At 39.9% G+C, this 24,894-nt stretch overlaps 1 protein-coding gene across 2 annotated transcripts in view; it reads right to left on the reverse strand.

Moving 5' to 3' along the window:
* The window catches only part of p4htmb (prolyl 4-hydroxylase, transmembrane b), a 70,367-nt gene that overhangs the window by 11,986 nt on the left and 33,487 nt on the right, over positions 1–24,894 (reverse strand). Inside the window, exons 3-7 of one of the 2 annotated variants that reach the window (XM_072581831.1) lie at positions 24,162–24,352; positions 17,988–18,084; positions 11,373–11,535; positions 4,837–5,022; positions 1,348–1,438 (exon numbers count right to left, since the gene is read on the reverse strand). In XM_072581831.1, coding sequence (XP_072437932.1) covers positions 1,348–1,438; positions 4,837–5,022; positions 11,373–11,535; positions 17,988–18,084; positions 24,162–24,352 — 728 coding nt within the window. The remainder of the gene's footprint in view (positions 1–1,347; positions 1,439–4,836; positions 5,023–11,372; positions 11,536–17,987; positions 18,085–24,161; positions 24,353–24,894) is intronic. The other variant, XM_072581832.1, reaches the window with a different exon arrangement.

Here is a 24,894-nt window from a genome sequence, read left to right on the forward strand (position 1 = left end):
ATCAAAGCAAAGTTCTTTCAAGCTTCTCAGATGGAAATAAAAATTCCAACTGAACAATTCTGAAGACCTGGGGTGTTCTCCCTGGTTTCTTGGCAAATATATGCCTGTCAACCAACATTATTAAAACAGATTGCTATAAAGACCAGACATCACTGTATCTACATAGAATGTTGCTCATTGCAAATTGGCTGTCACATTTCTAGCACTTCATATAGGCTATCGTGTGCATTGGAATGTCCTGGTGTTGCAAGAGTTGATATATAAGTCTTTCCTCTCTTTTTTTTTGTACAAGTCCACTTCAGGGCCTCAAGAACTATGGGACATCTCGTCACCCTCATTCCTCCCAAACAGTCATTCTCTAACCACCAGCTTATCCCTACCTTCTATGGATTTCACCCTTGGTACTACACTGCACTTCTGTCCTTGGCTTTTCACCAAGATTTCTCAAGGCAAAAAAACCGACACTGTTAATAATTTCAGTCAAGGATAGCACTATCTAGAGTGACTAGTGAAAAATGTAGGAAAAACATTTGAGTTGATGTATGCCATATGCTATATTACTCCCTAATTAATACATTAAAATTTAATAATTGAAGTAAAGATTCAGTGGATTTAGATTTAAATACTATATCAGATTTTAAAAAAAATACAAAAAGACTAATTCACAACTTTGCAATACTCAGGACTATGTCTGGTAAAGAGGATGTAAGGAAGTGATGAACATTTGTTAATTTAAACATCACATCATCAATTCTTAAGTTGCAAATTTAAACTAAACCTCTAAAGTATTTTATTGCCTGTAAAAATATTTGAGACATCGGACACTGAAAAATGCTTTCTTTCTCAGTGACAAGTATAACTTCTGTGAAGTTCTTTAAGACTGAAGGATGGCAGACTGGCTCTTGATCATCTATCCATTGCATTCTGTAGAGATAATGAACAGATTCCCTCAGTGGTTCAGAAGCATCTCCATCTCTGGGTCACAAAAGTGAGGAAGGTATCATAACCACATGTGATGATCACTTTGGCAATGAGTGGTTGCTGCTTGGTTACTGTGGAACGCACTGTAATGACAGACTACATAATTTTAAACAAAGGGTAGAATATACAAACCGAAGACCTGGTCACAGCACTCATTTTAGGATGTGACTAATAATTTGATCAATAAAAGTGCAGAATCCTACTGAATAGAAAGTACAGCAGCAAAGGCCACTGTTTGCCTCATAGGTTCGACCTATAGTAATATGTGCTTCGTGGATGCTAATTGGCTGACTATCTGCTCACCACACACTGTTTATGTAACACAATGACTCGTCAATAAAGTAAATAATTATTTTTTCCCCTTACCAGTTCATCATACGTTCTGTTGTCTGCTACAGGAAAAGCAGTTTCCCCTCCTCCAGAAACATTGTTCAAATAAAACAGCACTGTCACATACCTAGAACAGAAAAAAGGTTGAAGGTGGAGTGAGGATTAAGAAGGAAGTCAGCACATATATAGAAACATTGAAAATAGGAACAAGAGTAGGCCATTGGGCCTACTCCACTATTCAACATGATCATGGCTGATCATCTAACTCAGTAGGAACAAATTACTGCAGCTGCTGGAATCTGCACGGAAAACAAAAGATGCTGGAAATCAGAGCAGGTCAGGCAACATCCATAAAGAGACAGCAAGCTAATAATCATTAGACCTCTGATGAAGAGTCATCTAAACTCTAGCTTGCTCCTTCTCCGTGGATTTTGCTTGTCCCGCTGTGATTTCCAGCAGTTTTTGTTTTCATCTGACTCAGCATGCTGGTCCTGCTTTCTCACCATATTATTTGATCCTTCTTGAAGACATTCAATGTTTTGGCCTCAACTGCTTTCTGTAGCAGGGAACTCCATAGGCTCACCACTCTCTGGGTGAAGAAATTTCTCCTAGTCTCAGTCCTAAATAGTCTATCCAATTTCTTTGGATTCAGACCCTGGTTCCTGGTCCTCAAGAACATCCTTGCTATGTTTACCCTATTAGCCCTTGTAGAACTTTATAGATTTCTAGAACTCCCATCATTCTCCAACATGCCAGTGAATATAATCCTAATCAATGCAGTCTCTCTTCATACATCAGTCCTGCCATCCCAGCGTTCAGTGTAGCAAATCTTCATTGCACTCCCTCCATAACCAGAACATTGTTTTCTCAGATAGGGAGTTCAAACTTTTAACCACACTCCAATTTTGGTCTCACCAAGGCCCTGTACAATTGCAAAAAGACACCCCTGCTTCTTTATTCAAATCCTCTTGCTCTGATGGCCAATTTACCATTTGCATTCTCCATTGCCTACTGCACTTGCATGTTTACTTTCAGCAATGATATACAGGGACATCGAAGTCTCATTGTGACTCCCCCTTTCCCAATCTATCAATCATCCAGATAATAACCTGCCTTCCTGTTTTTGCCACCAAAGTGGAAAACCTGACATTTATTCACATTATAGTTCATCTACCACACAGTTGTCCACTCTATTAACTTGTCAAATCAATGAAACATTTCTGCATCCTCCTCACAATTCACATTCTAGCCAGCTTTATTTCATCCACAAACTTGGAGAAATTACATTTAGTCAATACGTTTGCACTTACACAATATCTTGGCAAAAACAAAAAAGGTGCAGTCAACCTAAATTGAAAAGTCTGCAAAGTCTCCACAATAGACAACGAATGATTAGAAAGACTTATTTGCTCATTCCAACCCCAGTAATGATCATACCCCAAGCCTCAGCACCAACTGTGTCTCTGCTCCCAGCTTCGGGTTTGTTTGCTGCTAATTGTGGCCAGATTAGTATTCTGCAGCCAACTTCAATTTGGGCCTCAGGATTAGAATGTTCATTTCAGTACTGGTGTAAAAATAAGTGATATTGGATCAAATGCTGATCAAGACAGTCTGCCAGAACATAGTGCATACAGAGCAGCTAATTTGATTTCCATCATAGTACAGTGCCAAAGTTAACAGTTCTGAGGCACTTTCCCTCCAACTAGCTTTAATGCTGGATTAATGGTGCTGGAAGAGCACAGCAGTTCAGGCAGCATCCAAGGAGCTTCGAAATCGATGTTTCGGGCAAAAGCCGTTCATCAGGAATAAAGGCAGTGCTGTCAGACTTCCACTGTGTTTGAACAAAGGGACTATGGTATTCTTAATAAACAGCAAATCTTTGTATGCTCTGTAAATAGTTATCCTTGCTGCTGTCATGACTACTGTTCAGAACTCAGAAGTACTTACGGACATACGAAATTTTAATTACAAATTGTTGTTTTTAAAAGAGTACATAGAGTCAAAAGATTACTGCTGATGTAAATTCAATGGTTTGAAGAGAAGACCTGAATGTCACACCTGAGAATACCAAGGAAGCTTCAAACAACAATCCTTCAAAACTGTGGGAGACACATCAAAACAAACTGTGATCTGCTGTGACTTCAGTGACTACTCTCCAGTCACCCAACCCCACCAGAGCAGCAAAATGTATCTCCTGAAGACTATGTCCCAAATAATAGAAGTATTTGTGTTTTCCTATTTCAAGAATACAGAAGAGTAAAGGTTAAAAATCAATTTCAACCCTGTTGTGTGCACTAATGGGTAAAGGTGTATGCTGCAAGATACACAGTTGAGAAAACCCAGTTACCCCTGCCATGCAGGTAGAGAAAGGATGTCTCTCTCCCCGTTTGAATCCAGAAAAAATGTGAAATTACAGTGGAAACAGGACAAAAGTCTTTCAGCTATCCTGCAAAGTCATAAATCTCCAAATCAATTCCTCACTCATGATTATCTGAGCTATAGTTCTGGTTTCCACCCTACTGTTGTTATAATACTGAATAGACTCACAAACTCTTAGCATTCGCCTGGACCTGTGTTTCGGTTTTAGGCACCATTTACCTATTATTTACTTAGCTATGCTATTTAACTCTGTGATCTGTCTGTATTGCCTGAAAGACAAAGCTTTTCACTGTGCGTCGGTACACGTGACAATACATTCAATTCAGTTATCATCCAACATAATGACCTCAACATCCTATCATCTACCCTACAGATCTCAGAGACTGAACTGTAATTTGTTTAAAATTTTTATCTTTGCTTTGAACTCACCAACTATTTTGAATCTATGTGATGAACTTTGATTTCTACTTTTTTTAGCAACTTTTGAATAAACTCACTTTTAACTAATAAACACTTTTTTGTCGACTCAAAAATGTCTGGTTTAATTGGCTCCATTTAAAACAAATAAATCTGGGCTTGAACAAAGACATCCATCAGCGAAGGGATCCCTTTAAAGTGGAACTTGTTACAGTCAACTAAAGGGGCAGATGAATAAAGGAAAGGAGCCAGCGCATTCCTCCTTCAGTCGAGTTTAAGGATTTGGGGAATTCCATCAGAAACTGTAATAAATTGGGGTACCTCATTTGGGATTGATTGTAAGCACTGTCAATCATGTAACAATACTAATATTTTTGTAGAAAGGTCACTAGACCCAAAAACTCTGCGTTCCCGGCACAGATGTTGCCAGACATGCTGAGTTTCTCCAGCAATTTCTGTTTTTGTTTAGATTTCCAGCATCTGCATTTCTTTGTGTTTTGTACAACAATATCATTTGTTCTAAAGGGAGCTGTTGGCCAAGCATTTATTCTTGATTTTGTACTCCCTCAGTACGTCATTATTCTTATTTGTCTGGTTACAATCTCCCATCTTATTTTGAAAAACAATAATTTCCTACAGCTACCCACATTCTCATAATTCCTTTAATAGACTGTCTAAACCTTTAAAAAAATAAAATAAAACATTTATTTATTTGAATTTGTTACCAACCGGCAGGAAGTTTCTAATGGAGTGGATCCATTTGCTACCAGCTTTGTGTGGAAGCAGCTGGTCTCTGCGTAGATTGGTCCACTGTCATGGTGAGCATGATAATGCCCTCCTTGATCATATTTCACCACCTGCAATGGCTCACTATGCTCTACTATCTCAGGAGGTAACTGAGTCAATCTGATCACCCTGACAAGAGAAAATATTTAAAAATTATACAGTTGTTATGAGTAATGGGCTTTACAAAACGTTATTTTCCAAAATGCATCCTTTAACTTAAGGGAAACTTGAGAATTCTTGAAGCACCACAGATCAAAATTATGTCCATGTGGTCTGGTGGCCATGGGGAAGAAGCTCAAACAAAAGCTTATTAAAATCAAATGACAAGTTTTTATGTCTTTCTACAGGAATTCTCAGAAAAACAGTATAAGATCCCTTGACATGCAGAAAGAGTAGAGAAGGACAGAGTTAACAGACAGAAATGCAGTGGGAGTTGGTTTTATGTTCAAAAGGATGGCGACAAAACAGCCAGAATATTTGAAGATATGGGGAACTCGGAATTGCCAAAGTGAGCCATGTAGTAGAAGTTGAATCTAGAAGTCTCAGGTTGAGTGGAATGAATCTCAAAGGACACTGGTGATTTCAGGTTTGCTTGACAGGAAGAACTGAGATTGGAGGAGAGCCAAAAGTAACTTTGGATTTGTTCCTGCAAAGTTACACACCCTTCAGAACTGTACATATTGAAAGTGGTTTTAAGATGCTTCTTGATTGCATTAGTTAATTAGTGTATCTTTTCTTTAGTTTGGTATGTTCCTTCCCTATTAATTTATGTTTGATCTGTTAGATTAGATTACTTACAGTGTGGAAACAGGCCCTTCAGCCCAACAAGTCCACACCGACCCTCCAAAGAGTAGCCCCCAGACCCATTTCCCTACATTTACCCCTTCACCTAACACTACTGGCAATTTAGCATGGCCAATTCACCTAACCTGCACATCTTTGGACTGTGGGAGGAAACTGGAGCACCCGGAGGAAACCCACGCAGACACGGGGAGAATGTGCAAACTCCACACAGACTGTTGCCCGAGGCAGGAATTGAACTGGGGTCTCTGGCGCTGTGAGGCAGCAGTGCTAACCACTGTGCCACCGTGCCACCCCTATTAATGGATTTTAACTTTTTTATAGTTTTAAAACATTAAAATCTTGCTTTTTAGTTATTTTGATTTGTCATTTGGGAAGTTATCAACATAATTTTATTCATGTTTATGCGTTCTTTTCTAAAAAATGGAATGCATATGGTGATTATCAATCCACAGCCAAAGCAAGCATTCTTAATGAGAGAATTTGGGCAGAGTACCAGCAATCCACCTCAGTCAAACATAGAACTCTCGATATGCAAAGTGTACTTTCTGGAGGACAGGTTAGCGATCGTGAATGGAGACCTCAACTGATTTTGCTCAGAGATTTACAAATGAATTTCAGTGCTGATCTGGTTGAGATGTTGTTAAGATGGTTGCAAGATTCGGTTAATCAAATACAATTACAGCAAATTGCAGAATTTAAGCTAGAACTCTCATGATATGCACGGATCTGCATCACACCAGATGTGCACTAAATCCACAGTAGTCAACCACTATACTGAGGTGGGATATTTTGATCAGTCAGTTGATGAAGCTGGATTAAGTTAAAGGACTTAAAGCACTACAACTAGCGTTAGCACCTCGGCTTGGAAGGACATTCCATTTGGTGGGGGGGTTAGGTGTTAAACAAATCTTTCAGATTGAATTCCAGATATTATGTAGTACCAGGTGTTTGGGGTCAGCTGAAATGAACAGCAAATGTCTGATGCCTGCAAAATTAAGTGAAAAGGTCAGAAACTTGCTGAAGAGCTTATGTTGCTGAAATATTTCATCTTTCACTCGTCTGGACAAATGAAAGAATGTCTCATCTCAACTGATCACAGTTATTTATTCTCCAGGAGAACAGGATGCTGACAGACTGGTGAATCAACTCTGACCGGCCAAGATGGTATCATGGAAAATGCAAGCTCCCGCAGATACTGATAGAGCATATTACAGCACTGATGAAAGAACTCGATGACCTCAGGCTCATCCGAGAGAACGGAATCTTTCTGGACAGGACCTTCAGCGAGGTTATTACACCTACCATACCAGAAGAGAGTAGAAGGGAGGAAACGATGGGGAAGGCAGAGAGGAGACAAGTGCAAGAGACCCCAGTGGAAGTACCTGTCAGGAACAGGTTGAATCTTTTGGAAACAGTAGAGACAGACGACACTGCCAGTCCGCGAGGTGGTCAGGTCTGCCAATCAAACGTTAGCGTGGAGGCAGAGCCGAGGAGTCAGACATCACACAAAGCCGTAGTAATAGGGAACTCCATAGTGAGAGGAACTGAACGGGGTTTCAGTGGCAACAGGCGGGATTTGAGGATGGTGTGTTGCCTTCCTGGTGCCAGGATTAAGGACATCGCAGACAGAGTGCAGGAAATCCTCAAGGGCGAAGGTGAAGAGTCAGAGGTGGTGGTACATTTTGGCGCAAATGATGTCGGGAAGAAGAGAAGGGACATTCTACAGCGGGACTTTGGAGAACTCGGAAGAAAGCTGAAAAGCAGGACATCCAGGGTGGTTATCTCCGGTTTGCTTCCAGTTCCTCGGGCTGGAGAGGCCAGGAACAGGGAGATAATGGACTTGAATGTGTGGCTGGGGAACTGGTGCAGGAAGCAAGGATTTAAATTCTTGGATCACTGGGGTATGTTTTGCGGTAAGGATAAATTATACAAGAGGGACGGGTTGCACCTTAATAGGTGGGAGACCAGCATTCTGGCAGGCAGGTTTGCCACTGCAACACAGCTGCGTTTAAACTAAATAGCGGGGGAGGAGGGGACAAACTGGAAGTGTAAGAAGGAAATTGAAGGGAAAGTTAGAACAAGGGAAGTCAAGAAAGACAATGGTATCAATGGAGCAGAAAACTCAAAAAGGGATCATGCCGTAAGGTTGAGTGAAATAGGGATTGATAGGAAGGGTGAAGGCAGTAACAAATTAAAAATATTATATATGAATGCACGAAGCATTAGAAATAAGGTGGATGAGCTGGAGGCTCATTTGGAAATTGGCAGTTACGATGTTGTGAGGATAACTGAGACATGGCTTCAAGTGGACAGGGCCTGGGAAATGAATATTCAAGGCTATATGTGCTATCGTAAGGACAGACTGACTGGCAGAGGGGGTCGGGTGGCCCTGTTGGTAAGGAATCATATTCAGTCCCTTGCGTGGGAGGACCTAGAATCAGGGGATGGAGAGTCAGTATGGATACAGCTGAGAAATTCTAAGGGTAGAAAGACCCTCATGGGAGTTATCTACAGGACCCCAAACAGTAGTCTGGATGTAGGGTATAAATTGAATCAGGAGCTGAAATTGGCCTGTCGCAAAGATATTACTACATTGTTATGGGGATTTCAACATGCAGGTAGACTGGGAGAATCAGGATGGTATTGGACCCCAAGAAAGGGAGTTTGTGGAGTGCCTCCGAGATGTATTCTTAGAATAGCTGGTGCTGGAGCCTACCAGTTGGGAAGGCAATTCTGGATCTGGTGTTGTGCAACAAACCAGATTTGATCAGGGACCTCGAAGTGAAGGAGCCATTATGAGGTAGTGATCATAATACAATAAGCTTCAACCTGCAATTTGAAAGGGAGAGGGTACAATCGGAAGTGACAATATTTCAGTTGAATAAAGGGAACTATGGAGTGGACAGATGCATGGCAGATGCAGTTTAATGGTGGCAAGAACAGGAAGGCAGATTATTACCTAAGTGGAGTCAAGTTAGGTAAAGGGGCAGTACAACGAGATCAAGGTGTTCTTGTAGATCAGTCAATGAAAGCAAGCATGCAAGTACAGCAGGCAGTGAAGAAAGCTAATAGCATGCTGGCCTTCATAACAAGAGGAATTGGGTATAGAAGCAAAGAGGTCCTTCTGCAGCTGTACAGGGCCCTGGTGAGACCACACCTGGAATACAGTGTGCAGTTTTGGTCTCCAGATTTGAGGAAAGACATTCTGGCTATTGAAGGAGTGCAGCGTAGGTTCACGAGGTCAATTTCCGGAATGGCAGGACTATCTTACATTGAAAGAATGGAGCGACTGGGCTTGTATACCTTTGAGTTTAGAAGGCAGAGAGGGGATCTAATTGAGATGTATAAGATTATTAAAGGATTGGACACTCTGGAGGCAGGAAGCATGTTTCTGCTGATGGGTGAGTCCTGAACCAGAAGGCACAGTTTAAAAATAAGGTGTAGGCTGTTTAGAACAGAGTTGAGGAGAAACTTCTTCACCCAGAGAGTGGTGAGTGTGTGGAATGCGCTGGCCCAGAAGGCTGTGGAGGCCAAGTCTCTGGATACTTTCAAGAAAGAGTTGGATAGAGCTCTTAAGGATAGTGGAATCAAGGGTTATGGGGATAAGGCAGGAACAGAATACTGATTGAGGATGATCAGCCATGGCTCGAAGGGCAGAATGGCCTACTCCTGCACCTATTGTCTATTGTCAAAAAGATTCAAGGCATGGTCACATTTCTGTTTGTAGACAATGGGACACTGTGTAATGATGTTTATTACTTCTAACAGGTGTAAATGAACCAAGTTACTAGCCTGGCTGATTTTTACTTCAAATTATTCTGGAAATGCAAAATATCTCAAAAATATGAATGACAGGTTAAGCAATACATTTCATGCTACCACTCTGTAGCCGGCATGGATGGGTTGGACCGAAGGGTCTGTTTCCATACTGTACATCTCTATGTGAATGGGATATTCTACTAACAGTTTCCCACATAGTCTACAAAGACATACTGCTAATACATAATTACATAAAATGTATGAATTTACAATTGCATTTAAAAATGCATGAAGTGCTGGTATAATGCCAAGTACACACGCTATATGTCAAAGCAGCAGGATGATTGAAATAAAGAACACATTCCTTCAGTTGTTGCTAATAAGCAGAGTTTGGACTATACTCAATCATGCTTGCAAAACCCAAAACAAAATATGTTACACATGATTCTGCAGTCGGGCAGCACTTGTTGAACGCTCCTGAGTATGTTAATAGATACATTCACAACCAAGTTAACTAGGCTGCACTGGCAATTTTTCAGCCAGAACTGACTTGTGAATGATTCAGTAGCCTTTTCTCTAGCAATTGTTTTAATCAATGGAAGTTCAGCGTTCTTATGTTTGCTCTAATGGGCTCTCTTTTCAGCAAAATTCAAGCTGAAAGGAAGGTAGGAAAGTTGCAACAAGATTGCCTCTTTGAGCCTGTGAGTTCAAAATCAATCAAGGTCCTCCAGTTGGAGAGTATAAAGCCCACCATTAATGTGATATACTGTAACCTGTTGAACGTGGATTGCCATGATACATGCACGGAATTAATGCTAAGCCAGTTCAAAGCACCTGCATCATTATGGCATAAAATGGCAATAAAAAGCATATAAACACCAGAACTAGCTCCCAGAGACCTGCAGCCCAAACAGTGGTGAAGATGGTGGGGAGAACATAGAGAAGCCTAGAATGCTGTCAGATCTACACAGTTTCTTATTTTATCAGCTACTATGAGAAGACTGCACAACTATCTCTGACGGTACTCAACAATAATACCTTGAAACAGTTACTTTCCATACTACATTTAACTAATTGAACATTTTATTCAGGGAAAGTAACCCAATTCTATTTGCATGTCAAAGCAATTACTATAAACGCAATGTGCCATAGTGTAAGCAAACAATTGGATAATTACTTTGCATAACCACAGGCTCCCTTCCAACCACATTCACATTTACTCAGGTCTTAATGCTATGTATGTGACTTTTAAATTCACATTTCATTATCAATGGAACTGTGTTGGGGGAACATAGTTGCACTTGCCAAGTTCTGAATTGGGAGCCTAATATTACTTTCTCATTACAGGATGATTTTCATTGCTGGAACTTGCATAATGTATCAGAGCTGCTCATATCTATCCTGTGCAGCATAGACAAGCAGAAACTCTGAGGTGTTAGCCTGCAGTTCTACAGCTGCTTCCCAATTATTGTGAGATAAGTTCCTGGTGTTGAACCTACCAGTATGGGGAGAAGGCAAATACAAATCAACAAAAGGAAAAGTCACACTATTCTAGTCATAAGTAGGTGGCACTTGCTTACATTCATATTGGCTTGGGTAACTAGTGCTGAAGGTATGAGTGCTACCACATTTTTATAATTACTCTAGCAATAATGCCACAACACAGCACTAACAGCAGACTACTGAAAATGATTTCAGTGAGTTAAACTTTGGAGTCATAAACATCGCGATAGGTAATCAAATAACTTTAAGGTTGCACGATCTGGAATTTGTTAATGACAACCAAAGTAAATACATTCTTTAATAAAAATCTACTGTAATTAAATTACTGGCTTGCTTATCACCCCTGTTTCAATAGAAACCTTGGCAAAGATAGAACTTCAATACATCTTTCTTTGTTTCATTTGAAAGCTCACCTACGTCGAATAGCTCTCAAGATCTGATGTGCTCCTTCACCCTGATACAGCCACGTATGTTTGCTGTTGCGAACCAGTTCGGTCTTCTGCACCCCGCGTTGTCGCAGGTATGTTTGGAAAGCATTTGTATTAAGTTGTTTAAATTCCTCCAGGCTTAGCAAACCTGAAAAGAAAATCATTTTTATTTCTTCCCATTCTCTAACCTCAATTTCTTCCTCTTTTCTCTCTGAGGCAGGAACTCTTGATAAAGTACAGTTAAATAGAAGCATTCAGCCTTTAAGCCTGAATCATTATCCAAATCATGACAGATATGGATCAGAAGTTAATGGTAATCAAGTGAAAATGCACCACTAGTTGGTGTCATACCTAGCATAAGGGAAATAGTTGAAGTTGTTCAAGGCTAGCTATTTAAGCCCTCAACTGCTTCAAAGACTTTCACTTGAACATGTCATAAGTTGGGGTGTTCACTGATGACTCCATTGTGACCAGTGTTATTTCCAACTCCTCAGCTACTGAAGTATGGCTGTACCAGCATGCAGCAAGACCTGGATAACATTCACTCTTGGGTTAATAATGCATCAAGTAACATTTACATGACCCAATTGCCAGGTGATGGCCCTTACCAACAGTAGAGAATCAGCTCTGATGACGAGACATCTAGACTTGAAACGTTGGCTTACTCTCTCTCCATGGATGCTGTCTGACCCACTGTGACCTCTATAACAGTTGCTGTTTTCAGTACAGAATCCAACCATCTCTCCCTGACATTCAAGTCATTTCCACTGCTGAATTTTCACAACATCAACATTATGGGAATTATTACTGACATGAAACTTAACTGGACCAACCACATAAATGCTATGGCTCAAGAGCAGATCAGAGACTGGGAATTCTGCAATGAATAAATGATCCTCTGAATACCAGGAAGAGTCCAATATCTAGAAGGCGAAAGTCAGAAGTGTGATGAAATATTCTTTACTTGCCTGGAGAAGGCTCCAACAATCCAAAGAATCAGATCAAAGCAAGCTCTGACCTGTTTGATCAGATGTTCATTCCTTCCACCTCCTGTGCACAGTGGAAGCAGTGGGTACCATCTTCAATGTGCATTATAGCAGCTTGTCAATGCTACTTTAACAGTACCTTCTAAACCTGCAGCCCTCCAAATCACAGGAAAATCTGGACTTGGAACAAGATTGCTTTTCCCTTCACTGTCACACAGTCAAATTCCTCAAAATTATTATCCAACAGCATTTTAAGTCTATCAACACCACATGGACTGTGCTACTTCAAGAAGGGGCCTCATCACCACCTGCCTAAGGCCAATAAGCAATGGACAATAAATACGGGCCTTGCATCCTGAGATAATTTTTTTTTAAAACCTGCCAATGCATCATATCCTTGCAATGCCCTGCGCTATGAAGAAAAGTCTGTAAATGAAGTATTTCCGTTGATATAGTGCATTCCACAATCTGCAGACAATCCAAAGTACTTTACAGTCAATTAAATAATATTGCAATATAGCCATTGTTGTAACGTGGAAAACATAGCAACCAAGTTGTTGGCATCAACACCCTACAAACAACAATAATCAATGAAAACATCAAGTTGTTTCAGTGATAAAATTGTTAGGGATCAATATTAATCAGGATACTAGAAGAAAGTTAACAGGTCTTCCACAAATAGTCCCATGGAATCCTTTACACAATCCAAGACAGTTGGTTTAACATCTCAATTGAAAGATGATACTTCAACATTTCTTTTAGAAGTTTACGTGCTCAAATCTCTGGAGCCTTGAAAGTCTTAAAGGTTGCAATGTTTAATAGCTGGCCAGCATTTATTGTTCATCCCTAGTTGAGAAGGTGGTGGTGAGCTGCCTTCTTTAACCACTGCAGAGCATTTGCTGTAGGTTAACCCAAGTCAAGATGGTGAGTGGCTTCGAGGGGAACTTGCAGAGGGTGGTGTTCCCATGTATCTGCTGCCCTTGCCCTTCTAGATGGAAGTGGTCATGGGTTTCGAAGGTGCTAGTTAAGGGTTTTTGGTGAATTTCTGCAATGCATTTCATACACACTGCTGCTACTGAGTGCCAGTAGTGGCGAGAGTGCACACTTGTGAATGTGATGCCAATCAGGCAGGCTGATATGTCCATTCTTCCGATAAAAGGCTAGAGAGCAAGTGTCAGAAGACTAGATTACAGAAAGAGACACTAAACATCACATCAATCCTGGTCATACCAACATGTGTTCTGACAATGGCTTGCTGCTCAAAATCAATGGCTATTTTTCTATCGTAACTCAGGGAATACTGTCCCATTCTATACCAGCTTGGGCTGGCCATGCCCCAGTTAAATGGTTCGATAGTACTCATCCCTTCTGAGCACAGGGTAAAATAAAGAAAGGTACTTGCAGAACTGCATGTCAGTATAAGTGTTCTTTAAGCAAAAAGAAAAATTGTGTCATAGTAAAGAAGGAAGATACTTGTCAAAAATAGAGAAAGATTAGAAATATCTTTCCTGTAAATTGTAACATGACAAAAAAAGGTAATCAGAAGCTAATTGTCTGAAACCCAGCAGGCAAGAAGTCATAGCAGGGATTAAGGCAAGCTAACAGTCGGAAGTACGCCCTCCCTCAGAGAAAAGAAAAGTGGAAGTGCAAAAAGCCATAATGGATGTATTACCCCCTGTGGCTGTAACTCATTATGGGGGCTTAAAGCTTAATGTACACCGTCAATTCCACCTAATACCTTCTTTACATTATCTACTCTCATGACTATTCAGCTGAGGTGAGGATGATTAACACTGAATAGAATCTCTAGTTTTCAGACTCTCGTTTGACAAACCCCCGCAAATGTTGGCATTATTAAGAACCCCGTCCTAACTTTGAAAAAAGCTATCCAAAGGAAAAGAAACAAAGCTGAAACTATTTTTATTACTACGTCGACAGAAAACACGTCAACAATTACACGAAAAAATATAAAGTCTAATAACAGGTGAAGTCAAATCAAATGATTTTGGGAGATTTAACTAAATAACAGACTCCTCTTACGGACCTCTTCAGAGTGTGGGTATTGTGTTGTAAGGTACTGAAGTATTTATTCCATTGTTTTGTTCCACGCTATGAACGATTTCATGAGCTCCCAGTCAATATTTTCCGAATAAAATCATACAAAAATCAGCTATCAAAAGATTTGATGAGACCCCATGCTTATGGAGGAGTTAAGATACATAATGATGTTGACATATACACAGTACTTCTGTGCCTGTACTTCTGATATTATGGATAATTTGACTTTTGAACAGCAGACAATGATCCTTTGAGTAATCCCAGCGAATGCCAAGTTTCCAATTTTAAAAAAAAGCACAAATATAAATACCCTCACCTCTGCATTACCAGGGGTTGGGAGGTCATGTTGCGGCTGTACAGGACATTGGTTGGGCCACTATTGGAATATTGCATGCAATTCTGGTCTCCTTCCTATCAGAAAGATGTTGTGAAATTTGAAAGGGTTCAGAAAAGATTTACAAGGATGTTGTCAGGGTTGAAGGATCTGAGCTGCAGGGAGAGGCTGAACAGGCTGGGGCTGTTTTCCCTGGAGCATCGGAGGCTAAGGGGTGACCTTATAGAGGTTTACAAAATTATGAGGGGCATGGATAGGATAAATAGGAAAAGTCTTCTCCCTGGGGTCAGGGAGTCCAGAACTAGAGGGCATAGGTTTAGGGTGAGAGGGGAAAGATATAAGAGAGACCTAAGGGGCAACTTTTTCACGCAGAGGGTGGTACGTGTATGGAATGAGCTGCCAGGGGATGTGGCGGAGGCTGGTACAATTGCGACATTTAAGAGGCATTTGGATGGGTATATGAATAGGAAGGGTTTGGAGGGATATGGGCTGGGTGCTGGCAGGTGGGACTAGATTGGGTTGGGATGTCTGGTCGGCATGGACGGGTTGGACCGAAGGGTCTGTTTCCATGATGAACATCTCTATGACTCTAAACACTCTAGCTTTTCCATTTCCATTGCTCAATTTTGACTACAGCTTACTTTAGACTCTTCTCATTGAATAGGAAGCTTCTCATTGACTTCAACTTTGATTATGCATCCCCTTCTGAAATACCAGCCGACATTTTACTTTTAATCCTGCTGCTTCAGTCTTGATTTTAGATTTCCAGTTTACTTTTCAGTTCTAAGAAAAGCAGAGACCATAGCGCAAGTTGCTTTTGCTCATGAAATTGTTCATAGCGTGGAACAAAACTATGGAATAAATACTTCAATACCCTACAACACAATATCTGGTCTACATGCACTAATCGATCCAAAATAAAACTAAAAATTCACAAAATGACAGGTCTGGAGAATCATACCACCTCACATTGAGGGCTGAATTGGGAAAAGAGTAGGTGAGTATGTTCAAAATGATGTAGTGAATTTTGTCATGCAGTTCTCTAAAATTGCATCTGCTCTTGTCAGTTTTTTTCCTCTGAAGAATGCAAATAGAAAATTTGCAAGAGCAGTTGTATTCCATTGACAATAGGGTCATTCTCTGCTACTAGAAAAGCAGGAATACCAAGATCTATTGTGATCCTAATCAACAACCTCCTTTAGTTTTACATCCGCAATTAGTGAGTGGAGACGACAGCATCAATTTATGAATCTGTCTTTCTGTATGAATGAAGTAGCATGATAATTTCCTGGTTTTGTGTGAGTGTGTAACATTGCCCAAAATCAATAGGAGCAAATCTAACAATTGGTAAAACTGTAAAAGAGTCCATTGTGATATAACTGTCTCTTTAGACTAGCAAAACATTACTTCATCAAGGAAATATTATGAAGATTTTGATACATTATCCAATCGACCAAGTAACTTTCAGTAACCAAAAATCTCTTCTTCAGCCTCAACCCTGGTTTTCCATTCTTCATTTGTCCCTCTTCTCCCCCCTCACACATCCATTGCTGCACTATTTGTGTCTTTGGTTTGTTTTTGGAATGTTGGTAAAATTGACAAGGCTACATTTATTGCTCATCCCGCATTGCTTGCACAACTGACAGCCTCTTAATGCAAGCCAAACCAGGCCAGGTAAAGGTGGCATATTCAATGTCCTATAGACAGTTATGAGGTAGTTGAGTTTGTACAATCCTTCAATAGCTATTGTGGTTATTCTGGTACAAATCTAAATTTGCTGAATTTATATATTACTATTTTATAATTTAATATAGTGGGATTTATTAGCACACATTCTCAAAATGACTGGTGTGATATCATAACGCTACACAATTGTACCTATTCAAAGTCTATTATTTATGTATGAATTTAGAATATATCTGTGACCTTTTGCATGTTTAGGGCAACACGTGCGTGCAGTTTTCAGCAAGGCTTACAGTCCAGTAAGCAAGATGACATTCTCTGGCTGAACATCCTTTCTTGATCCTAATTCCATGTTGGGCAGCCGCAACTTTTGTGAAATCAGATAACTTGGGTCTTAGCACCCAACTTGGTAACTTTCCAGTCTGTATTTCCCAGCTTCCACAATGAGTTGTTGAATTGTCTGGGGAAGAAAGAACACAGCAAGCCAGGCAGCATCAGGAAGTGGAGAAGTCAATGTTTTGGGTGCAACCCTTCTTCAGGACTGAGTGTGAGTGTAGGGGGAACTGCAGATAAAAAGGGTGGTGGGGGCAGGGTAGTGAAGTGGGGCTAGGTAGAGGGTACACCTGGTTGGTCAATGGAGGAATTAATCTGGTAGGTGTCAGGGGAAGCATGAAGGGCTAAAATCTACGAATCCAATGACGACTAATTCCTTGAATATCTGTTTTCAAATTGGTTTTAACTATGTCACAAGATTATTAGATTATGTTACTCATCTGCAGTCAAACACATGTAAAGTGTAGCAATTTTATGATATCGCAGAACCTTACAAATCATATCACTTTATTTCAATATCCTTTCCCAAAGTAACTTAAATCTTATTCTTCTGTTTACTGATTGCAACAGTAGTAGACTCACCAACTCTAAAGGCATTTAAACAGTCACTGGGTGAACATATGCCGCAGGGTGGCATGGTGGCTCAGTGGTTAGCATTGCTGCCTCACCGCTCCAGGGACCCGGGTCTGATTCCCGCCTCGGGCGACTATCTGTGTGGAGTTTGCACATTCTCCCCGTGTCTGCGTGAATTTCCTCCGGGTGCTCCGGTTTCCTCCCACAGTCCAAAGATGTGCAAGTCGGGTGAATTGGCCATGCCAAATTGCCCATAGTATTAGGTGCATTAGTCAGGGGTAAATACAGGGTAGGGAATTGGTCTGGGTGGGTTACTCTTCAGAGGGTCAGTGTGGACTTGTTGGGCATAAGAGCCTGTTTCCATATTGTAGGGAATGGAATCTAATCTAAACATTGAATAGAGTAGGATAGATAGGCTTCAGATTGGTTCCACAGGTCAGCACAACATCGAGGACTGAAGGGCCTGTACCGTGCTGTAATGTTCTATGTTCTATCAGTGGAACCAGTTTTTCCCAATCAATACTTATAAAAACTTTTCATAATTCATCATTTTGAGCTCTACCTTTAAATCTCCTCTTAACCTTATCTGGTCATAGCTTTTCTAGTCTTTCCATCAGGTTAAAGCTTTCTCACCATTTCCATCAGGGTCAGCCTCAAGACCCGTGTAGATTTCTCGAATATTTTCAGGAGTAATCCAGACACCATCACCGAAACGTGTATGGGTCAAGACCTGTAATTAAAAATAAATTCTTATTCAAAAACATTTGTTAGCTTGCCATACAATACTAATAATCAGGCAAACATAAAGATATAGAGGGAGTGGAGTATAAATCTGGTGAGAATACGACAGGGTAACCTACTGTGAAATACTACACTTTCTAGCTATAAGAAATGAAGTTGGTAGAAGTTAATTTTTTTCAAATTTCAAACTACCTTCTAGTCTAGTATCCGATGTCTTCATGTCCAGTTGCAGTGCCAGTGTGTCTCCATCACACCACAAAACAAAAAGAATGATAGCTCCAGATCACAACAAAGTTCCCTTCATACCTGTTCCAATTTTTCTGTGACTTGGTGCTGAGTTTTCCTCTTGTCCCAACTTAGAGTCTACACGAGCTCTACTTCAGCTTAGAATGCATTCTCAGAATAGAGACAGAATAATAGCACCCTGCCCATTGGCATTGTGAGTGTACCAATACCAAATGAATTACAGCAGTTGAAGAAGGCAGCTCAATATCACCTTCTCAACGGCAAATAGGGATGGACAATAATGATGCCATGCACTTTAATGGAGGATACAGAATGTTTTGTGGATACAGTAGACGAAGTATTCCCTTTGGTATCAATGGTGAAATCTGAAGCAGCTAAACATCTGAAAGACAATATAAACTTGGAGATGCCCGGCATACAGGATCTAACATAAATGAAATAAGTTTAAATTAGTATTGACCAGCAGTGATTAACGTTAAAATAGCTAAAGGCAGTCTTTTGTACTTATTCCGATTTCATATTCCACAGCACTTTGTAATTATATTTCACAGAACTGTAATAATAAATCAAGCCAAAATGAGACAATATTAGGAATGACGATAAAAGCAGTAGTTAAGGCAGTTTTAAAAAGAGGTAACAAAGATATATGGGTAAGACAGGTCGAGATTTAGTAACAAAGTTAGGTATTTTTGGGCATTGGCAGCTGAAGACCAAAGACATTAATGACATATAATAAGGATGGGGGCTAGGAAGAGGTTCTTATTTCTACCACACAGCTTGTTTCTGGCAGTATTAAGTGGTTAGGGATCAAATTAGCTTTTGTTGAAAGTAAGAAAGCTTGCAACAAATAACAGGGCTTTGGTTTAAAAATTAAACTTGCCTTCAGAATTGAAATAAAGGGCTGTCCTTTAAAAAAGGAACTGAGCAGACTGAGTCTATACCCTCTACAGTTTCAATGATCTCATTGAAACACAAAATTCTTAAGAGAATTTGACATGGTCAACGTTGAGAGGCTGTTTCCCCTGGCTAGAACTATGGACCACATTACAGGGTGTTCAAGACAATAAGGGTAGAATGGAAAATGACACTGAGTTACAAATTCAGCTATGTTGTGACTAAATGGCACAACAGACACAAAGGGACCAACTCTTGATCCTGTATTTTAATATTCTTATCAGACAGAATAGGTGAAACTGACACAAAGTCCAGGGAATTGCAAGAGGAAATGAGTTATGCACCAAGCCATATTTTCTTTTTACACAGGGTCAAGTTTCAATTCACACTAAACCAGGCTAATCCACAAAGATTTCACCAGCTGCTTTGGTGTGTGAGGTAGCTCTCACATTCTCTGGTGCACAAATACTAACTTACAGTTAGTAAGGAGTTAGTTGGGAGGGAGAGTGACAGGATGGTTGTTATGGGTAACTTCTTTAACTTTCCAAATATTGACTGGAAATACTATCATTCGAGTACTTCACACGGGTCCATTTTTGTCCAATGCATGCAGAAGGGTTTCCTGACACACTAGATAGACAAGGTAAAAACAATTGGATGCTGCCTGAACTGCTGTGCTCTTCCAGCACCACTAATCCAGACACTAGATAGACAGGCCAACAAGGGGTGAGGCCACATCAAATTTGGTACTGGGTAATGAACCCAGCCAGGTGTTAAACTTGGAGGTAGGTGAACACTTTAGTGATAGTGAACACAATTCAGTTATGTTTACTTTCATGATGGAAAGGGATAGGTTTATGCCACTGGGCAAGAGTTATAACTAGAGGAAAGGCAATTACAATGCAATGAAGCAAGATTTAGGGTGCACAGGATGGGGAAGGAAACTGCATTGGATGGCATAATTGAAATGTGGAGCTTATTCAAGGAACAGATACTGTCGATCCTTGATAAGGATGTCCCTGTCAGGCAGGGAGGATGTTGTCGAGTGCGTGGTTTATTAAGAAAGTTGAATCTCTTGTCAAGAGGAAGAAGAAGGCTTATGTTAGGATGAGATGTGATGGCTCAGTTAGGGCGCTTGAGAGTTACAAGTTAGCTAGGAAAGACCTAAAATTCACACTAGAAAAAGACAATGTGGTCAAGGAGAATACTGTGATACAGGTTACCAGAGTAGGTGGGATTGAGGTTCACATGGAGGATGTGTTAGCAATTCTGAAAAGTGTAACAATTGATAAGTCCCCTGGGCCGGATGGGATTTATCCTAGGATTCTCTGGGAAGCCAGGGAGGAGATTACCATGCCTTTGGCTTTGATCTTTATGCTGTCATTGTCTACAGGAGTAGTGCCAGAAGATTGCAGGACAGCAAATGTTGCGCTCTTGCTCAAGAAGCGAGTAGATAAAACCCTGGTAATTATAGATGACGAAGCCTTACTTCAGTTGTGGGTAAATTGTTGGAAAGGTTATAAGAGATAGCACTTATAATCATCTAGAAAGGAATAAGTTCATTCGTGATAGTCAACACAATTTTGTGAAGGGTAGGTCATGCCTCACAAACGTTATTGAGTTCTTTGTGAAGGTGACCAAAAAGGTAGATGAGGGTAAGGCGGTTGATGTGGTGTATGTGAATTGCAGTAAGACATTTGATAAGGTTCTCCATAGTAGGCTATTGTACAAAATACAGAGACATGGGATTGAGGGTAATTTAGCGGTTTGGATTAGAAATCGGTAGCTGAAAGAAGACAGAGGGTGGTGGGTGATGGGAAATATTCATCTTGGAGTTCAGTTACTAGTAGTGTACCGCAAGGATCTGTTTTGGGTCCACTGGTGTTTATTATTTTTATAAATGACCTGGATGAGGGCTTAGAAGGATGGGTTAGTAAATTTGCAGATGACACTAAGGTTGGTAGAGTAGTGACAAAGGATGTTGCAGGTTACAGAAGGACATAGATAAGCTGCAGAGCTGGGCTGACAGGTGGCAAATGGAGTTTATGTGGAAAAGTGTGAGGTGATTCACTTTGGAAGGAGTAACAGGAATGCAGAGTACTGGGTAAGATTCGTGGTAGTGTAGATGAGCAGAAAGATTTCGGTGTCCAGGTACATAGATCCTTGAAAGTTGCCACCCAGGTCGATAGGGTTGTTAAGAAGGCATACAGTATATTAGCTTTTATTGGCAGAGGGATCGAGTTTTGGAACCATGAGGTCATGTCGCAGCTGTATAAAATCTGATGTGGCCACACTTGGAGTATTGCGTATAGTTCTAGTCATTGCATTATAGGAAGGACGTGGAAGCTTTGGCAAAGGTTCAGAGAAGATTTACTAGGATGTTGCCTGGCATAGTGAGAAGGTCTTATGAAGAAAGGCTGAGGGTCTTGAGAAGGAGGTTGAGGGGCAACTTAATTGAGACATATAAGATAATCTGAGGGTTAGATATTTTGGACAGTGAGAGCCTTTTTCCTTGGATGGCAATGGCTAGCAAGAGGCAACATGGCATTAAATTGAGGGGTGATAGATATAGGACAGATGTCAGAGGTAGTTTCTTTACACACAGAGTAATAGGGGCGTGGAATGCACTGCCTGCAGCAGTAGTAGACTCGGCAACTTTAAGGGCATTTAAATAGTCATTGGATAGGCAAATGGATGAGAATGGAATAGTGTAGCTTGAATGGGCTTCAGATTGGTTTCACAGGTTGGCGCAATGTCGAGGGCTGAAGGGCCTGTACCATGCTGTAATGCTCTATGTTACACATTTGATAAGCTTCTCATATCAAGGAACATTTAACTTATTAATAAACTGACTAGCTTTTATCAATGAAATTATTAAATGCTTCAGTATACATTTTCTGAAATAAAGCTATTTCCAGTGGTTTTAAAATCATGTTGCTTACAGCACTATGGCTTTTTGGATAGCAGCAGTTCAAGAGTTGGCTCTCCACCTTATTCTGGAGAGCAATTAGGGATTGACAATAAATGCTGGCCTTGCCAGTGACACTTGCATACAAAGAACCAATAAAAGCAGAGGGATTGGACATCTTTTATTTAAAATGTCTACTTTTGGTGATAAACTCATTTTTCATGGCATGAACAAAATTATATCAGATTGCCACTTTTAAATACATCAAAACCGAAAGAAATAAAGGAATTATATTATGGTTCGAAATTGTATTAGTTTTGTGATTACTTACATAGATTTTAGTGGAATTTTGAATGGTAACCTAATGCCCAGCATACTTTGGACCCAACTGTCCAATTTCTTCCAAATCAGAAATTTCACACCAAAATGTAAGTTTTGGGGATGCTTCCATGCAGAGGGACTTTTCCCAGCCAATTTACCATACTTGATAACAGCTGCTTCAGAATTTAAAATTGGCAAAATTTTAGTTTTAAAATATATTCCTAATACTCTAAGAAAAATAAAGAAACAATGAAATTTACAGCTGACCCTGGACATTTATAAATAAGACCCTGGGTATATAAATAAGATGAGTTTAGAGGGATATGGGCCACATGTTGGCGAATGGGACTAGATTTATTTAGGATGGCTAGTCAGCATGGACAAGTTGGTACAATGCGTCTGCTTCCGTGATGTATATCTCTATGATTCGATTTATACTACTCCCCTTACCCCTCTGACTTGGTCAAGAGGAGATACTACAAGTTGAACCATGTGGTTTGCAATCACTGATATCATTCTGTTCAATAATTCAGCCAACAGAAAGTCAGCATTACTTACACAAAGTCTATATGTCTAATTTGGAAGTTTCAAATACTTAGACGTGTCATAAATATTACATTGTTGAACTATTGACTGCTTTAAAAGTAGCTAGCTAAAGTGTGAAAAGTTACAAAATTTCCATGAAGAACAGATTTGACTACTGCCTGCTGTTTCAACAGACTTAAGTGACAAGCTTACTCGGGATCAACATGATATGTGATGTAGAAAATGGAAAACATAAGAATCATTGGTCAGGAATTCTCATGTGGGATTTAGATAGGGAGAGAGCTTCACCTTTTACCATATTGATTAAGTACAGAGTCTGGGAACACATTACACTCATTCAACTATCATTCAGATTGATATTCATTTGTTGAATGAGCAACAAAAAGATTTTCCACCTTTCTTATCCAGAAGCCAACATCTAACTGAGGAAGAACCTACCTCTATTTATCTTGGAAAAAAACACCACCATATCATTCAATAAACTAATTAAAATAATCCAGCTTTTCTTTTATTCAATTTTTTCATTCAACGGTTTAGAGATATTATTACACACCTCTGGAGCAGGTGGAATTTAAAGCCTGGTTTCCTGGCTCAGAGGCAGAGACACTAATACTGTGTATCAGTAGCCTTTAAGAATCCAGCTTTGCTTTCATATCCAGAAGTGTTCTTGCACACAACTGAATGTTTTTCTTTCCCCATCACCAAATCACATGTGGTATTTTTATATCCATTAACCATCATCAGTAAATCAAGAAACCAGCTTTGTATTTGATGATCAATTCATGCTTTTAAAAAATATTTTCTTAATCAACCTGTTCAGAGATGTTACTACACACCTCTGGAGTAGGTGAGAGTTGAATCTAGGTCTTCTGGTTCAGGGATAGGGATACTTCCATTGTGCCATAAGAGAGCCACGATAAGAACTCAGCTCTTATAAACAATTTGGATGAGCATCACGTACTCCAATTAACTCTAGCTCTGTTCTGATTTACCCTTTAAAGAATTTGCATAACTAACATTGACAATGCTAACCCTGACTACTCCCAACGCAAGGTGACAAAAATTAATCAATTGCTTGGAGCCATAAATTATTTTTAAAGCCCTGACATTGATAGAACAGTGAGGTATCTTCCTTAAGTAACACTAAATACCTCTTTCATTTGTAGCTGTCCATCCTGATTGTAGTCAAGTAAGTTGAAAATTTCCTCCTTGCTGATATCCATCTCGTCAATGGCCTCCTGTTGAATGTCAGATGGCATAATCTGGCTCTCTTGGAGACCCTTCAACTTTGCTAGATGTATGACAAGTTTGCATTCTTCCTCTGAAAGGAAGTTAGCAATTTCTGAGGAAAATATAATAAACAAATTATAAATAACTGCAAACACAAAAGATTACAATACACAGTAGAAACATCAGAAATCTACCACAATATACAATTGCCTAAACTTGATCATTTCTTGAGCATATTGATTCATTTGCTTCTTCAGAGAGTTGAACATATAGACTAGCCTTACATTTTAATGTAATACCAAGCACATTACAACAATGAATACACATGGCTGTGAAATACCGTACATATTCTGAGGTGTCACAAAACACCACATAAAATACAGTTTCTGCATTCACAGCCTATTTATGAGTTGAAATTGTGTGGCCCCTTATGATTTATTCATCAAGATGCATCATTTCATGGAATGGTATGTTTGAGCCGACATGTCTCTGCTCTTCCACAACCTTTATTGAATATTCTCGAGACCCTGACTCATGCTGAGAAAAGAGTTCAAACCTCCCACAGAAAATGAAGGAATTTAAATACATTTAATAAATAACCTTGATTTAAAAAAAATCTCAATAGTGGTTATGAAAATGCTGAACTTTTATAAA

This window comes from Chiloscyllium punctatum, chromosome 12 (genome assembly GCF_047496795.1).
Source record: "Chiloscyllium punctatum isolate Juve2018m chromosome 12, sChiPun1.3, whole genome shotgun sequence".
NCBI classification, from domain to species: domain Eukaryota; kingdom Metazoa; phylum Chordata; class Chondrichthyes; order Orectolobiformes; family Hemiscylliidae; genus Chiloscyllium; species Chiloscyllium punctatum.